At 42.9% G+C, this 18,966-nt stretch overlaps 1 protein-coding gene, 1 long non-coding RNA gene and 1 other non-coding gene across 3 annotated transcripts in view; 1 reads left to right on the top strand and 2 right to left on the bottom strand.

Annotated features, from left to right (window-relative positions):
• Nucleotides 1–2,500: 2,500 nt before the first annotated feature.
• Nucleotides 2,501–17,510, bottom strand: LOC116747391. The gene is made up of 4 exons (XR_004348027.1): nt 14,885–17,510; nt 11,129–11,333; nt 3,881–4,005; nt 2,501–2,859 (listed from the first exon to the last, which is right to left on the bottom strand). It is a non-coding gene; the product is annotated as an uncharacterized LOC116747391 (long non-coding RNA).
• On the bottom strand, nt 9,642–9,730 carry LOC116750263. The gene has a single exon (XR_004348960.1). It is a non-coding gene; the product is annotated as a small nucleolar RNA SNORD88 (small nucleolar RNA).
• MAP1A (microtubule associated protein 1A) overlaps nt 15,458–18,966 on the top strand; it is a 20,370-nt gene continuing 16,861 nt past the window's right edge. The window contains exons 1-2 of the mRNA XM_032619319.1: nt 15,458–15,733; nt 16,692–16,793. Coding sequence (XP_032475210.1) covers nt 15,496–15,733; nt 16,692–16,793 — 340 coding nt within the window. The 5' untranslated portion in view covers nt 15,458–15,495. The remainder of the gene's footprint in view (nt 15,734–16,691; nt 16,794–18,966) is intronic.

The following is an 18,966-nucleotide window of genomic DNA, read 5'->3' as shown; positions in this document are numbered from 1 at the left end:
GTGCTAAGTGAAATAAGCCAGATACAAAAGGACACATATTGTATGATTCCATTTATATTCCATTTATATACCTGGAATAGGCAAATCTACAGAGACAGAAAGTAGAACAGTGGTTTCCAAAGGCTGGAGGAAGGGAGGAATATGGACTTATTGTTTAATAAGCACAGAGTTTCAGTTTGGAAAGATGTAAAAGTTCTGGAGCGAGATGGTGGTGATGGCTGCACAACAGTGTGAATGTACTTAATGCCACTGAACTGTACACTTTAAAATGTTTAAAATGGTAAAGTTTGTTATGTGTATTTTACTATAATAAAAAAGTTTTTCAATGAGACAAAACTAAATTTTAATAAAGATGCATACCTAAATCATAAAAAAATAATAAAGAAATTATCTGATTCAATAAAGATCAGGCCTAGGGACTTCCCTGGTGGTCCAGTGGGTAAGACTCGGCACACCCAATGCAGGGGGCCCAGGTTCGATCCCTGGTCGGGGAACTAGATCCCACATGCATGCCACAAGAGTTCACGTGCCGCAACTAAGATCCAGCACAGCCAAAATAAATAAATGATAAATAAATAAATATATATATACATTTAAGTCAGGCCTAGTGGTTAATTTTAGAGGGTATAAAGAGGTTGTAATTCTTTAGGAGCCAAGTGGGGTGCTTGGAAATTCTATTTTCTTACTAGAGGCACTACACACGTGTACTACAGTTAAGTCTCCTACATATGAACCTTCAAGCTGCAAGCTTTCAAAGATGCGAACGTGCCTCTGGTTCCAGCAAGGAACCAGAAACTGTGCCAACAACGTCATGCACGAGTGAAATTGCAGCTTGCCCTCCGTCTCCTATTGCTGACAATTCTTCAGCTCTACCATCTTCCACCTCCTCTCCCTCCACTAGGCAGTTAACTCTTCTTGCCTGTTCACTCGATGCCAGTCCCTGTTTGCAAGTTGGTGTACTGTACTTTTCAAGGTACTGTACTGTAAGATTAAAAATGTTTTCTTTATTTTTTGTTTGTTTGCTTTTTATGTATTATTTCTGTGAAAAGTATTATAAACCTATTATAGGACTTCCCTGGTGGCACAGTGGTTAGGAATCCGCCTGCCAATTCAGGGGACACGGGTTTGAGCCCTGGACCGGGAAGATCCCACATGCTGCGGAGCAACTAAGCCCGTGCACCACAACTATTGAAGTCCGTGAGCCTGGAGCCCGTGCTCCACATCAGGAGAGGCCACCACAATGAGAAGCCTGCGCACCGCAGAAAAAAGGGGGGCCCTGCTCCCCGCAACTAGAGAAAGCACGCGTGCAGCAACGAAGACCCAACTCAGCCAAAAATAAATAAATAAATAAATATTTTTTAAAAACCCTATTACAAAAAAAAAAAAAAAAAACCCTATTACAGTACAGTACTATATAGCCAACTGTGTTAGTTGGGTACCTAGGATAACTTTGTTGGACTTACAAACAAATTGGACTTAACAAACACGCTCTCAGAATGGAACTCGTTCATCTGTAGGGGACTTACTGTATTTATAATTCATACATCTGTACATTTATGTTTCATTCACTTTTTAATGTGTTACAATAAAGATGATTTAAAATAAATAAATATCATTGATACTAAAACTAGTACTATGCTGGAAAAGGGGGTATTTACATTGTCTCAAACTATCTCCCTAAAATGTACTGAATTATTACAAACAGAAAGTAGTAAATTTGCAGTGAAAAAATCTGGTAACTTAATGAAGTGATCCCAGTTAACATCACTAGTAAGGGGACAAAACGTCATCACGTGTCACTTGATATGATACACTGAGAAGGAAACAACATCACTTTAATTGTATTCCTGCCCAAAATTCATAATCTGAATCTGATCATGAGGAAACATCAGATAAGCCCAAATTGGTGGAAGCTCTGCAAATAAGTAGCCCATATTCTTCAAAGAGAGATATACAAATAACTATAATACAAAATACAATAAAAGTGCTGTAGGAGTGCAAAGAAGAAATCAAAAGAAAGAATTTTAGAAGAATTTAGAAGAATTTAGAAGAAATCAAAAGAAAGAAAGCAAACAAACAAAATGGTTATAATGAATATTATTGAGCATTTACTGTGTTCTAAGCTCTGTCTAGTATCACTCATTTCTGATCTCATCCGGTCTCATTGCTGTAACTACCATTTATATCCCAATGACTCCCAACTTTATATCTCTAGCCCTGACCTCTCTCCCAAATCCTGAATTTATATACCTAACAGCCTATTCAATATCTCCCTTTGGATGTCCAATTGACATCTTAAACTCGACATGTTTAAAACTGAACTCATTCTATCAAATCTGCTCCACTTGCAGCCTTCCCCATCTCAGTTGATGGCAACTTCATCCCTCCTGCTGTTTATAACAAAAAGCTTAGAGACATTCTTTTTTAATAGAAAGGAAAAAATAACCCATGTACTTATCATCCAACTTCAACAATTATCAACAAATGCCCAATCTTTTTAAAAAATTATTTTATTGAAGTATAGTTGATTTACAATGTGGTGTTAATTTCTATTGTACAGCGAAGTGATTCAGCTATACATATACATACATTCTTTTTCATATTCTTTTTTTTTTTATTATTATTTATTTATTTATTTATTTATGGCTGTGTTGGGTCTTCGTTTCTGTGCGAGGGCTTTCTCTAGTTGCGGCGAGCGGGGGCCACTCTTCATCGCGGTGCGCGGGCCTCTCACTGTCGCGGCCTCTCTTGTTGCGGAGCACAGGCTCCAGACGCGCAGGCTCAGTAGTTGTGGCTCACGGGCCTAGTTGCTCCGCGGCATGTGGGATCTTCCCAGACCAGGGCTCGAACCCGTGTCCCCTGCATTGGCAGGCAGATTCTCAACCACTGCGCCACCAGGGAAGCCCTCATATTCTTTTTCATTATGATTTAATCACAGAACATTAACTATAGTTCCCTCTGCTATACAGTAGGACCTTGTTGTTTATCCGTTCTACATACAATAGTTTGCACCTACTAATCCTAAACTCCTAATCTATCCTTCCCCCTTCCCCTCTTCCCTTTGGCAACCACAAGTCTGTTCTCTATGTCTGTGAGTGTGTTTCTGTTTCTTAGGTACGTTAATTTGTGTCACAGTTTAGATTCCACATATAAGTGATATAATATGGTATTTGTCTTTCTATATCTGACTTACTTCACTTAATATAATAACCTCTAGGTCCATCTATGTTGCTGCAAATGGCATTATTTCATTCTTTTTTATGGCTGAGTAGTATTCCATTGTGTGTGTGTGTGTGTGTGTGTGTGTGTGTGTGTGTGTACCACAATTTCTTTATCCATTCATCTGCCGATGGACAGTTAGGTTGCTTCCATGTCTTGGCTATTGTAAATACTGCAGCAGTGAACATTGGGGTGCATGCATCTTTTCAAATTACAGTTTTGTCTGGATATATGCCCAAAAGTGGGATTGCAGGACCATATGGCAACTCTATTTTTAGTTTTTTGAGGAACCTCCATACTGTTTTTCATAGTGGCTATACCACTTTACGTTCCCACCAACAGTGGTTGGTTCCCTTTTCTCCACACCCTCTCCAGCAATAAATGCCCAATCTTGTTTCAACTATATCCCCACCCACTTCTCCCCAACTGATTATTTCTAAGAAAATCCCAGACATCATATCATTTCATCCATAAATACTTGTATGTGTGTTAAATATAGAGAATCTTTTAAACATAATATCATTAACACACCCAAGGAAAATTAACAGTAATTTTTTAATATTATCAAATATATAGTGTTCAAGTTTCTGCAATTGTCTCATAATTTTTTTTTTTTACAATTCCAAACAAAGTTTACACATTGCATTTGGATGATACTTACCTTAGGCCTCTTTTAATCTGTAAGTCTTCCTCTTTTTTATTTCCTGCAATTTATTTATTTGTTGATGAAATCACATCGTTTGTTCTGTAAAATTTCCAACTTTGTGGATTTTTCTGATCGCATCCCTGTTGTGCAATCAGAAAAAGTATTTAAAGTATTTAAAGTATTTTCCAGACTTCCCTGGTGGCACAGTGGGTAAGAATCTGCCTGCCAGTGCAGGGGACATGGGTTCGATCCCTGGTCTACGAGGATCCCACATGCCGCGGAGCAACTGAGCCTGCGCGCCACAGCTGCTGAAGCCCACGTGCCCTAGAGCCCATGTTCCGCAACAAGAGAAGCCACCGCAAGGAGAAGCCCCACGCACCGCAACGAAGAGTAGCCCCTGCTCGCCACAACTGGAGAAAGCCCACGCGCAGCAAGGAAGACCCAATGCAGCCAAAAATAAATAAATAAAATAAAAATAAATAAAGTTTTTTATTTTTTATAAATGAACAGATAGGTATACTTGTTCAGATTTATGTTCCTTTTTTTGGTAAGAATAACTGGTATAAACTTCCTATTGCATCTCATCAGGAGGCATATAACATCTGGTTTAATGTATTTTTGTTCTGTTACAATTGATTAATAGGTTCAAATATTACCATCTTTTTACCTGACAGCTTAGCAGTCACTGGTAATCGTTATCTAGCTGCATTATTTCATGAGGGGCTGTAAAAAAGTGATATTCTAATTTTAGAACACTATCTTTATTCATTAGCTGGAATTCTTCTATAAATAAGAACTTTCCCTTCATCAAATATTTGATTACCTAAGGAATGGCAGGATAAATGTTTGATTCTTTCCTTTGATTTACTAGTTTTCAAAATAATGAGTTGAGGTTCTCATGTAATAGAGAATAGTTCTCTAAATAATGAAATTCTCCAGCATACTGGATGACTTATGAGATTTTTGTTTTTAGTATCACTATGAACTATGGGTTTTAACACATTTGGTGTGCTTCAACCCACTGCAATTATTCTTCATTTTGAAATGCATATTGTCCCTTGGGACTTCCCTGGTGGCGCAGTGGCTAAGAATCTACCTGCCAATGCAGGGGACATGCGTTCGATCCCTGATCCAGGAAGATTCCCACATGCCGTGGAGCAACTAAGCCTGCGAGCCACAACTACTGAAGCTGGTGTGCTCTAGGGCCTGTGGGCCGCAACTACTGAGCCTGCATGCTTCAACTACTAGGGCCCATGCACTAGAGCCTGTGCTCCATGCTCCGTGCTCCACAACAAGAGAAGCCACCACAATGAGAAGCCCACGCACTGCAATGAAGAGTATCCCCTGCTTGCCGCAGCTAGAGAAAGCGCACGCGCAGCAAAGAAGACCCAACGCAGCTAAAAATAAATAAATAAATAAAATAAAAAATAAAGAGGACCCAAGTACATTTTAAAAAAAGTAAAAAGCATATTGTCCCATCGTTGAGCTGTGGAAGTCCTTTCAGATTAGCCCCAGATTTCTCTTGACATGATTCCAGTAGTCTTGGATAGCTTCCTTGCTTTCTGATATAACAAGATGTTCCAGGTTCATCTTGTTTATTTCCTGCCTCAGATCTAGAATCAGATGTTTCTCTAAGAAGTCTTAGTTCATTTAGTAGTAAATGGCATTTAAAGACCACAGTTTGGATGGTTGGATGCTTGTTGCTACTGAGTTGGTCAGTTTGCCTTTTTCTAACTAAATGTAGGATTTCAGGGATTTTATCCAACTTTCTTGATTTTATATTTGTATCTCTTTCTAGTATAATCAACATCTTGGTTCCTGATAACATTAGCACGATTTATTTATTTTCTATTCTATTACATATATAAAACCATTTCTGAAAAAACCCAATATTACTAACAAGATGGCAAATGAAAACAGTTTAACATTTTTTGCAGTTCATTTCTTTCCTTTGGGTATATCCCATAAAAATGTACGATTAAGAAGTATGCTACGGGGCTTCCCTGGTGGCGCAGTGGTTGAGAGTCCACCTGCCGATGCAGGGGACACAGGTTCATGCCCCAGTCCGAGAGGATCCCACGTGCCGCGGAGCGGTTGGGCCCGTGAGCCATGGCCGCTGAGCCTGCGCATCCGGAGCCTGTGCTCCGCAACGGGAGAGGCCTCAACAGTGAGAGGCCCGTGTACTGAAAAAAAAAAAAAAAAAAAAAAAAAGGTGGGGGAGGGTATGGAGATGGATGGTGGTTACGGTTCCACAACATTATGAACATATTTAATATCACTAAACTGTACACTTAAAAATGGTTGAAATGGTAAATTTTATGTGTATTTTATTTTATTATTTATTTATTTATTTGGTTGTGCCGAGTCTTAGTTGTGGCAGGCAGGCTTCTTAGTTGCGGCAGGCGGGCTCCTTAGTTGCGGCATGCAGGCTCCTTAGTTGTGGCATGCGAACTCTTAGTTGTGGCATGCATGTGGGATCTAGTACCCTGGCCAGGGATCAAAACCAGGCCCCCTGCACTGGGAGTCTTAACCACTGTGCCGCTAGGGAAGTCCCACATGTGTATTTTATCACAATAAAATTTTTTGAAAATAATATACAGTTAAAACTATTATATTTTAAAGTCATTTGAAAGAATTCTACCAATAAACAGGTTAATTTATTCCACTTTTATTTTTAGTGACTGCTTTCTTCATTTTGATTTGTTAATTGAGGTAAAATTTAAATACAGTGAAATGCACAGCCTATTTGTATAATTTACTGAGTTTTGATAAACATCTATTAAACTTATATACCAGTCAAGATATAAAACATTTTCCTCACTCCAGAGAGTTTTTCATGGCAACTATATTCTTATTTCTATCACTATATATTAGTTTTGCTGCTCAACAATTCTATATAAATGGAATCATGCAGTATGTAGTCTTTTGTATCCATCTTCTTTGCGCAATACATTTTTGAGATTCAACCATGTTGTTGCATGTATCAGCTCAGTAGTATTCTTTTGTATACATGTTCCACAATTTATCAATTCACCTATTGATGGATATTTGGGTTGTTTTGGACCATTATAAATAAACCTCCTATGAATATTCATAAATAAGTCTTTTTGTGAACATACGTTTTCATTTCTCTTGGGCTGATATACAGGGGTAGAACTGCTGGGTCATAGGATAAGTATTTGTTTAACTTTATAAGAAACCGACAAACGGTTTTCCAAAACGGTTGTATAATTTTATACTCCCACTAACAACATATGAGAGTTTCAGGTGCTGCACATCCTCACTAACATTTGGTATTGTTAATGTGAAGTGGTAGTTCATCGTGTTTTTCAGTAAACTTTATACATCATTTATGTACAATAAAATGTGCCTGTTTTAAGTATAGAGTTTGATGAACTCCACAATGTATATATGTGTGTAACCACTACCATAATCAAGTACCGCACATTTTCATCACCCCAAATTCCCTTGTACCCCTTTGCAATCAATTCCCATCCCCTCCCCAGCCCCAGTAACCACTTATTTGCTTTCTATCACTGTAGATACGTTTTGCCCATTCTATATAGAATTTCACATAAACTTATTCATGCAGTATGCACTTGTGGTGATCATGAATACGCATCACTGAAATCTTCTTTCAGAGAGTATATTTGGTTGGTGACCACACCTGCTGCCCCTCTGGACCTACTCCCACCTTTGCACCAAAGCCACACTTCCATAGGCTAATCCCAGCCAATGCCAGAGAACAAAAGGGCTACAAAGGCAGGCCCAATCCTGTGATAAAAAGGAGTCTTCCAACAGGTCCTTTGACTTGAAGGTTCTTCATCTGCCTGGCCAAACCTTTTTGGGACCTACGCTGTAGGATAAGACTCTTCCTTTCCAATCCTCATTCCTTTCCTCTCTTTTTTCCACACATGTCAGACCTGTATCTTGGTCTGAAGCTCTCTCTGCCTTCCCTTGATCTCTCTCTGTGGTGGTTTAAAATATATCCACAAATTCAGTGACACTCCCTTCAAAAGGTAGAGCCAATTTCCTTCCTCTTGAGAGTGGACTAGACTCAGTGACTTGCTTCTAATAAATAAAACAAGGCAGAAGTGATGATGCCTAACTTCCAACGCTATGTCATAAAGAGGCATTATAACTCCCTCCTTATTTTCTTGGTTCACTTGCTCTGGGAGAAGCCAGCTGTCATGAGGATACTCAAGCAGACCTATGGAGAGTCCTACAAGGTGAGGAGTTGAGGTTTCCTGCCAACAGCCATGTGAATGAGCCATCTTGGAAGCAGATCATACAGCCTCAGCCTCAAGCCTTCAGATTACCATAACCCCAACTGACATCATGACTGTAACCTCACAGGAAATCCTAAGTCAAAACCACCCACCTGAGCTTCCCTGGTGGCGCAGTGGTTGAGGGTCCGCCTGCCGATGCAGGGGACACGGGTTCGTGCCCTGGTCCGCGAAGATCCCACATGCCGCTTAGCGGCTGGGCCCATGAGCCATGGCCGCTGAGCCTGCGCGTCGGGAGCCTGTGCTCCGCAGTGGGAGAGGCCACAACAGTGAGAGGCCCGCGTACAGCAAAAAAAAAAAAAAAAAAAAAAAAAAAACCCACCTAATTTGCTCCTGGGTTTCAGATCCTTAGAAACTATGTGACATAATAAATGTTTGTTATTTTAGGCTGCTAAATGTTGGAGTAATTTGCTTCAAAGCAATAGATAACCAATATACTCCCCCAATAAATCTCTTGCACATCTAATCACGTCTTGGTATCTATTTCTCAGGAGACCAAAAAAATATTCTTTTGTGTTTTGTTTCTTTTATTTCAGCATAATGGTTTTTATTTTTCATATATGCTGTGTATATTTGTAGTTTCTTTTTATAGCTGAGTAGTATTCTATTGCATGAAGGTAACACAATTTGTTTATCCATTTTCCTACTGATGGATGGGTTGTTTCCAGGTTTTGGCAATTATGAATAAAGTTGCTATGAACAACTATCGCAAATCTCTTTGTGGATATACGTGTGTTGATTTTTCTTGGGTAAGTGCCTAGGAATGGAATTTCTAGGTCACAGTGTAGATGTTTAGTTTTATAAGAAACTTCCAAATACTTTAATAAAGTCATTATAACGTTTTACACTACTATTAGCAGTACATAAGAGTCTTAGTTGTTCCACATCCTTGCTCACATTCGGTGTTATTGGTCTTTTAACTTTTGCCATTTTATTGGATAAGTGATGTTACACTATGGTTTTATTTTTTATTATTTATTTATTTTTTTTTGGTTGTGCCACGCGGCTTGTGGGATCTCAGTTCCCTGATCAGGGACTGAACCCTGGCCATGGAAATGAAAGCCCGAAATCCTAACTACTAGGCCACCAGGGGACTCCCCACTGGGATTTTAATTTGCATTTCCTTAGGACTAATGATGTTAAACACTTTTTCATGTACTTATTGGTCATTTGTATATCATCTCTAGTGAAAACCCATTCAAATTGCTTGGCCACTTTATAATTGGGTTGTCTTTTTTTATTGATTTGCAGATTTTTAAAAATATATTCTGGGACAGGTTATTTACTTTGGAGTCACTATTTACTCTCTTTCTCTCTCACTCCCCATTTGGGAGGCAGGAAATCAGATTGGCTCTACCTTTAAAATACTGTGTGTCTAGCATCCCACCATCTCCACTGACATTGCTCTGATCTGAGCTACATCATTGCTCACCAAGATTACTGCAAGTCCCCTGGCTGGATTCTCACTGTATTATTATTATTTTTAACCAGGGCGCCTCAGATCCCCAGGTGTCAAAGTCCGGCAGGCACTTCATCCTCAGGGGTGATCGGAGTCCAGTGCTGGACATCATGAGAGTGGTTTCCCACTTTAATCCTTACAACCTCTACAGTCTATTCTCAATACAGCAGCCAAAGTGATCCTGTAAAAATCTACATCAAACCATATCATTCCTCTGTTCAAATGCCTGCATATGTTCCCTAATTCACTCAGAGTAAAAACCAAAATCCTAACAATGCCTACAAGGCCCTATGTAATCTGGCCTCTATTATCTCCAATCTCATCTCCTATTCCTCTTTCTTTCACTCCTCTGCTCCAGCCACAGTGGGCTCCAGCTATGCCTTGAATATACCAGGCATACCCCTACCTTAGGGACCTTGTACTGGCTATCCTCTCTGCCTACAAGACTCACTACCAGATACCCAAATGGCCAACCCCCTTACTTCCTTCAAGTCTGCTTGTCTCATCTTAATAAGGCTCACCCTGACCAGCCCCTTTAAAATTGCAATCTTTCCTGCCCCTTCACCATTCTTCCCCATCACCACAGCCTGCTCCAGCATTCTCAATCACCCTTACCATATTTTTTCTTTTTTGCCACAGAACTAATCACTTTCTGACACACTATATACCTATTTATTATTTATTATCTGTCTCCCCGACTAGAACATAAGCACCACAAGAGCAGGGATCTTTGTGTTTTATTTGCTGGCACACAGTAAGTGCTCAATAAATATTACTGGATGAATGACTTAAAAAATGAATTCTAGGCATTGTTCTAAGCATATTTAAAGGATTGTCCCACTTAATTATCAAAATAATCCTTAAGGTGGGGTGCTATTACGAATAATTTGACAGATGAGAAAACTGAAGCACAGAGAGGATGAGAACTTGCCTAAGTTCACACAGTTGGCAAGTGAGGAAGTCAGTTTCAGAGAGGCAGTTATTTGAGTTAGGCCATACTCCTTAAATTTTTTGTGAGATGAGATGGAACCTTATTCCACAAATAAAGTAAATCATAAAGGTAAATCCCTAGATGAGAATTAAGGGTAACAACACACTCAAGGAAAGAGATGCAGCCTGAACAGAAAGTTCAAGAATGGGGACTTCCCTGGTGGCGCAGTGGTTAAGATTCCGCCTGCCAATGCAGGGGACACAGGTTCGAGCCCTGGTCCAGGAAGATCCCACATGCCGTGGAGCAACTAAGCTCGTGCGCCACAACTACTGAGCCCACGTGCCACAACTACTGAAGCTCATGTGCCTAGAGCCCGTGCTCAGCAACAAGAGAAGCCACCACAATGAGAAGCCCGTGCACTGCAAGTAGCCCCTGCTCGACGCAACTAGAGAAAGCTGTGCACAGCAACGAAGACCCAACACAGTGAAAAATAAAAATAAAAAAATAAATTTATAAAAAAAGAATGGCCGAGGGAAAGGCAAATGGCTCAGATTGACTGAATGAAGGGGTTAATGCAAAATACTTACAGGAGGTATCATTAGAAATGGAAGTTAGGACGTATGATGAAGGATCTTCAAGAAAGAACTGATGAGGACTTCCCTGGTGGTCCAGTGGGTAAGACTCTGCGCTCCCGGTGCAGGGGGCCTGGGTTCAATCCCTGGTCAGGGAATTAGATCCCGCATGCATGCCACAACTGAGATCCCACGTGCCACAACTGAAACCTGGTGCAGCCTAAATATATAAATAAATATTAGATAGAAAGAAAGAACTGATGAGAAGACAAAGTATCTGTGAGTTTGTAATATTGCAAAGGGAACAAAATTTCTGCAACCCAAGTATACCTTGAAGGAAAGTAACTCTATTATATATCTCGAAAAAAACCGATGCAAAATTTAATTCATACACAGGCATGGCCTCCAAACTAAGTTTTACATATAGATTCTCTGTACCTCCATCCTCTTAACCATCACATGAAAATCCTTAGCAATCCCTACAGGAAGAGGCAGCTTTATTCAGACTAAAGGAAGAGGTGTTATCAGAGGCCACAGCCAAACACGAACTTTCATTTCAGATGCTAATGGAATGGAAAAGAGAAAATAGTATCCATAAATGTTTCTTTCTCACATTTAGGAATCATTTTCTTAAAAAGAAGAGTGTGGAGAGTGAGGGAGGAAAAAGGAGAAGTTTCTTCATTGTCCTTTGCAATGCTCTGCACAAGGAGGGTAAACCCAGTGCCTTTGCTCTTCCCATTACTTAGGGAAAAAATAATAATCAGGAAAATTATGCAACAAACGTTTATTGTGGGCTTCCTCTGTGTACTAGATAGAGTAATAAATGCAGACTTCTTCCCCATCTCAAACTTTTTAGAGATTACTCGGTACCCCATTAGAGGTTATTTCACTCAGTGCCTTTGCAGATAAACCAGCTATTCATGCTAAGAAGTGACCCTATGGTTGCTGGTATGTATTATGATCATAGCATTTTCCTCAAAAGCCAAGGATAAGCTTCTGGCACATCAGTCATGTAATCCAACACACCTCTCTCTGTGTAAAGAATGCTTTATAGGCAGAACTGAGTACAGGATGGGAATGTGAGCTGCATACACCTCCTTTTGGATATTTTGGTTGATAAGACCATGCAATCCAGCAAAGCAGGCTGGAATTCTGCCAAACGAGCTCATATCCCCAGAAAAACTAATGACATTCATTGGGCTAGCAGGGAGGAGTATTTTTTCTTTATGAATTATCAGAGCTAGCTTAAGTCCTATGGAGACCCTAAGCATTGAAAGGATTATGGTACCTTCCTCTCCCACGCATACATAATTCAGGATGAGTGTAATTAATTCCAATAAATTTCTGATTTTCTCATGAGGACAACTTCAATCATTGAAATACCAAAAATGAAATTATTTCCACAAAAAATTTAGAGATGCCCCTCCTACTTTGTTAAGCATGTATATGATTTACCTGTTGGGTATTTATCACCATATATTATGAACTGACAAAAGTCTGGGGGCTGAGAATCCCTTAAGTGGCTTAAACTTAGCCAAGGCTACCGTTACCTTTCAAACAATTTACGATCTGTAATATCTTCTGCCTTATGCCCACTCCAGTGCATACCCAAGGAAAGAGCCTGTAATACCGTCTTCCTTTTACACCCCCTCTAACTTCCTTTTTCAGTGATGGATCCTTAGAGAACCCTTCCACGATTCAAGGGTCCTTCATCACAAATAGTTTGGAAAGCATTGGTTGTAACTGCTATATCTACCAATGCTGTATGACAAGAGTGTGGAAGAGAATAGAGAATAGGAGAGTTCCCAAAAGATCATACCTGGTCAGTTCAAGGGGTAAACAGGAAAATGAAATACTACAGTGGGCTCTATAACCAGCACACACTACTGCATGTGCCTCACAATCATGTATATCATAGGTTCTCAAATGGACGGGTCTTTGAATGCTCCTGCCACAGCAAACTATTCCTAAACACAAAATAGGACTTCATATACTTCTCAATTCATGTATAAATGTATTTCTTTAAAGATTTTATTCAGCTTTCGATGCATTGTACGTATGTCGATCAGTGGTTTCTGTCTTCAGTTGTAAAATTCTGGAGCATAGATGCTAACACTCCACAGTTTTCTTTTAGTACTATCATAACCTGTATTTGCAGCTCTAATTATTATTATTTTTTTAAGTTTATTTATTTAATTTATTTATTTTTGGCTGCATTGGGTCTTCATTGCTTCACACGGGCTTTCTCTAGTTGCGGCGAATGGGGGCTACTCCTTGTTGCGATGTGCAGGCTTCTCATTGCAGTGGCTATTCTTGTTGCGAAGCACAGGCTCTAGGCACACGGGATTCAGTAGCTGTGGAACGCGGACTCAGTAGTTGTGGCTCGCGGGCTCTAGAGCGCAGGATCAGTAGTTGTGGCGCATGGGCTTAGTTGCTCCGCGGCATGTGGGATCTTCCCGGACCAGGGCTCGAACCCATGTCCCCTGCATTGGCAGGCAGATTCTTAACCACTGCGCCACCAGGGAAGTCCCCTGCAGCTCTAATTATTAAAAAAGCCAATTCTAGCAGGGTCTGAGATCACCGGCCTGAATTTCTGCCCCTACCATCTAATCAGTGTGTGGTCCTTCCCTATACCATTCATATCTATTGTCTAACCTCTCTGTCAGACTTGAAAGCAGAGCCTATGGTTAACTGCTGCTGACCATTATACTGAGGCCCTGTGCTAGTTAAAGGCTTCATCTCTACAGTTGCTATGGTAACTATCCCCTTCCTCTCCCTACAACCTATTCTGGCTCTGCCTCCACGTGGCACTCTTTTCTGATTGCAGAAGAGGAGGCCTGCACATCTCTCTGTGCTCTTTGCCAGATTCAGATCTGCAAATTGTGGGGTAAAGGTGTAGCAGAGCATTGTCTCATGCGTCATATAGGGTGAGGCATCCCCACCGTCTTATGTTCTGCCAGTACTATTTCTCCCTCTCTGCTACAAAAAGGATTTTCAGGGCCCTGTCCATTTTTAAAAACTGAGATGTAATTGACATATTATGTTCATTTCAGGTAGGGCCATATCCAAATTGCAGAATGGATTGGATATTTTGCTAAATACATGTTCCATGATAGGAACCAGGACTGCTGTGAGGTACTCAAAATGCAGACACTGTCCAATACTCCTCAGGGCCTCCAGAGGAGGCCTCCAGTAGTTCACATGCAGCCTTGCTGAATCAAGTACTCTGCTCCTTTCTTCCCTGTACATCCGGAAAGTATAAGGCAAATGGGACTCCAAAAAGTGCTGCTGGAGCCCTAGGGTGAAAGACAAGCTCTGTCTTATACATACACATACAGAATGATTCAGTATCCTGTGTAAAAGAAGACACTGGAGTGCAGAGTAGGTGGTGGAGACACACTGAGGAAAGGGGGAGGGTAGACTTACAGCACCACACCATTTTTACAAGGATGTTCCAGTCAGTCATAAAACAGTGCCAGCCTCCTCAGTCCTCTTTCACATCCCCTGGTTTTTCTTCTGTTTTGTTTTGTTTTTAATTTTGGAAGGGCCAACCTCTTCACTGGTTCAAACACTGCCCCTTCTATTTTGAGAATTCCCTGGGGGAAGTAATACCATTGTCTCCCAAGGTTACCCAACTCACTGGGTCACATTACTTGCAGTTGGGTAGGTCTTTCCTGGGTTTTACTCAAACCCCCCTTGCTGCAGTCTGAGCTCATTGCACTCAGCAGAGATGGCGATGAGCCAACCACTATCTTCGGAATAACAACTCACCAGGGACTCAGGGCCGGAAGGTCATTCTGTCCCTCCAATACTGCACAGCCTTCCAGAGCACACCCAGGGCCTGAGGCAATGACGACAGAAACACCAAGGATGCAATGTAGGACCCTGGCAGGCAGTGACAGAAGGAAAAAAAAAAAAGCTCCAGACAATGATAATACAAACACACCGACAAAGAACGATGCACCCAAACAAACTCAGAGTCAGAGAGGGACAAGATGGCTCCCCTCAATTCGGGCGAGGCTGCGGAATTGCCAGACAGCACACTTATCCGGGAAATATCCTAACTAGAAGCTTCTTCTGGCGCCGAGGCAATAGACTCGCCCCTCCACCCGGCCCTCAGAGCCCCCATCCCTACTCAAGTCAGAGTGGGAGCTCCCTCTGGAAAACGACTGGGGGCGAAGGGGGACAGCCACGCCCCCGCCCCCCAGGCACAGCGAAACCGCAGAGCCAGAGCACGCGGCCCCAGCCCGGCCCCTGCGGCGCCAACGGTCCGCCCCCTGACAGGCAGCAGCCAATGAGCGGCTCCTGCCGCCGGCCTTTAAGAACCGCGCGCACTCTCCCTGCAGCGGATGCTGCCGGCCTAGCACTCCAACGGAGTTTCCATGGAGACCGAGGCTGGGCCCCGGCGGCCTTTCGACGTTGCCATGGAGACAAGTCCGGGGCTAGGGCTCCGAAGCCCCGGCTCTCTGCTGGCTCAGAACCCCGCGGAGCCGCTGTGCGAGGCCGGAGCCGCGGTGGCGGCGGCACGCTGGGACCTGCAGAAACACTCTTTGCTCATCGTGATCGGCGATATCGGTACAGAGAATCAGCTGAGGGCCGTTCGGGCCCACCTTGAGCAAGGTGAGCTTGCTGTCCTGGCTGCGCTCGGGACATCCTCCATCCCGTGCTTCTCTGCCATGTGCATCCTCCATCCCTAGCGTGCACTTCCTGAGATCTGCGCACCCTGTTAATCTGAATCATCAGCCCCTGTCACCTGCATCTTCAGTGTCACGCGTTCATATCCTCCCAAGCTGCCAACATCTCACATCTCCATCCTTCCCGCACACCCCATGGCGTTCGCAGTCTCCCTGAGGCAGGCGGGAGCGTGGGGGCGGGGGGAGCTGGGCAGTGCCTGGGTGGGGGGCCCTCTGGTTACACCCCTCCCTCCCGCAGTGTCTTGGGCCAGAGGTCCTGAAAGTCGTCACCATCCCGTGGAGAGTCCATGTCCCTACCTTAGTTTCTTCTTTAGGGCGTCTGAACAGGAACAGGGTGCGTTTTGAACGCCGCAGACAAATCTCAAATATCCCAGTGCCAGCGGCCAACCTGAGAGAGTGACCTTCGTGGCCACAAGCTCCTCAGTCCTCCACTGCCTGTGGCGCAGTGCTGCGGAGCCACCTGCGGGTGGAAGCATGCCGCGGGGGAGTGGAGGCAAGGAGGGGGCCACAGAAGGAGAGTGTAGAATCCTACTTACCTGTATGGGGAAGGCAGTCCCTAGTATCTGGGAACGGGCCCTTGGGTGTCACTTCTGTCACAATTGGGCAACTGTGCAAGAAAATTCCTACATACAAACTCATTAATGACCAAATTTAGCCTAAACTCTGCACTTCTCCCTCTGGCTCAGCAAAGCCCAAGAAAGGCACAGGATGGGAGCTAGACATAGGCACTAGCCACATTTCTTAAAGACATCAGTGAGGCTGATCATGGCAGCCGTCCTTATCCCCTCCCTCTCCTTACCCCTTCTGTGAGCTTGGAAATGCTCCCACAAGTCCAATCCCTCTGACCTTATCTAGGTCCCTCTTTGTTTCTTTTTCTCTCACAGGGATTCTCTCCTGGAACATTGATTTATCATCCATTGACTTGAACCAACAATTGAGACTCTTCATTACCCGGCATCTAGCTCACTTCTCCTCAGAGGTCAAAGGTTAGGACCAGTGTCATTTGTCTCAGTCCTTTGGGTGAGGGCTGGTCACAGAAGAGCAGAAGTCCACTCTCCCTGGCAGAACTGGCCTTGTGGGAAGTTTGGGTCAGGGAGGGAGGGACTCCTGAGAGGAAAGTTGTAAAGCTCCTTAACTATCCCCACATACCCAGTACATTTCGCAGACAGATGGTATGATGGTGGAGGAAGCCTGGAGAACATAATTTCTACCTGAGAAGAGGGTGGGTTATGGACAGCCACTGACATGCAGTAAGGGAACGTGGTACCTCTTGAGTGATCAGTCATCTCCCAAGTAAAAATTCCTTTTTTTTGTTTGTTCCCCTTTCTGTATGCCCTGGCCTCCTTGCTTCCCTTTGCAGAGACCCTTGAACCTCCCACTCACCTTCCCAGATCCTTGCTTAGCAGTTTCCCTCAGGCTGCACAGGCTCCAGGTTTCAGGGTTTCTGCCTCCTCCCTTGGCTCAGTCAACAGATGTCCAGAGCAGAGCAGAAACCTTGTACCAAAGGCTGATGAGCCCATGAAATCCAGAGTAGAAGCAGGGTTTCCTGGATTTACTGCTGCAAGAACTAGTCATACTTTGAGGTTTGGCACTGAGATCAAAGTTCACAGGATGCAGCTTCCCATTCTGCTGTGTGGGAGAAATGGTCAGGAATTTGAGAAAATAATATTTTAGGAGTTATTATTCCACAACAATATCTGTGGGGAGACTGCAGAAAGCCCTACACCCCATTATAAAAGTGCTGGGCATCTGCTCATGTTATTGGTAAATGTTGACAAACCAATTCATACACCAGTGTCTTTACGGAATATAAATCCACCCAACTCAACAGTCACTGCCATCAAATGACTGAATTCGTATCTTATACAGATAATTCTCAATTATCCAGCATAATAGATAGTTACTTCCCTTCTTTTCCTGCTCCTCCTGCTAACTGCCACATGGCTGGTCATTTCCCTGATCACCTACTCCTCTGCTGCTCCTGGAGAGAGAAGACATGGTTAATATGACTAATGCTCCATTATCTTAGGAATATGTGCAGCATTTTTAAAATGTGAGTCTGGCATCTTCTTGATGTGACTGGCTTCCTATGAAGGTAACCAGTCACTGTTTTGAGACTGCCTTCTGTTTAGTATTACTCATTTCATGGCTTCCTCCATTAGCTCTAATAATTTTAAAATCAACAGTTTTACCACTTGATTAATCCTAGGAGCTTTGGTGCAAGGCTGGATAAAGGGACGGCAGCATGAAATTAATGACTGAACTGAAGTTTGGGGAGTATCTGCTGATGTTATTAATTCACACTGAATTCTCCAACCTTGTCCTTTTGGACACGGATGTAAGAGTAGGATGCCTTCTGGAACGATGTAAGAATGAATAGAACTTAAACAAAAACACCTAGCCGTTCTTCAGATTAAGACTTGGGGATGCTTGGGAAAACACTTACAGGGAGATGCGTAGTTACTCTCAGGGACCTCTCAGAAAAAAGCACTGATATATAAGCACCTACTAGATCTTCTCAAGCAGAGTTTTACCATGGTGTTCTCAAGAGGCTTAGGGCCATTATACCCAAGATCAGGGCTTACTTTTGAGTTTTTTTATGTTTGGACATTTTCATGGTGGCCTGTGTATGTCCCTGGAGAATAGTGGAGAATTTCCTGGAAAACCCCACAAGGCCCAAGACAGCCACAGCCCCACCCCTGCTGGCTCCTCTTTCAGCTGTCCCCGCAAACAACAGCCCAGAGCAGCTGCAGACACTTCCCCTCCCTTCAGCCTCCATTAGTGGGGAGGCAAAGGGAACCAGGCTGCTGGGATGGGCTCAGTGGAATATGCTAGTACCTTATGATTTAATCCTTTCTGCCCACCCCATAGGCTGGGCCACCATCCCTCTCACTTCTCCTCAAGCCCTGGGCCAAAATGTTGAAAAGGAGGACAAAAATTTATCTTGCTATGATAGGGAGAGTGTAATCATTCCTGCCACCTGCCACTACCCCCTACACACACACGCACGCGCGCGCGCACACACACACACACACACACACACACACACACACACAGAAAAGGAGGGGACCCTTTGATGGAGCGTCAGTGGCCCAGCTCCTTCTAGTGGTCAAATGTGGTAAAGGCTTTGTACCACTTTTGTCTCCAGTGGTGACTTGG

This window comes from Phocoena sinus, chromosome 2 (genome assembly GCF_008692025.1).
Source record: "Phocoena sinus isolate mPhoSin1 chromosome 2, mPhoSin1.pri, whole genome shotgun sequence".
In the NCBI taxonomy this organism is placed as follows: Eukaryota; Metazoa; Chordata; class Mammalia; order Artiodactyla; family Phocoenidae; genus Phocoena; species Phocoena sinus.
Note: the sequence above shows the minus strand (reverse complement) of the source record. Positions and strands in the feature narration are given on the sequence as shown.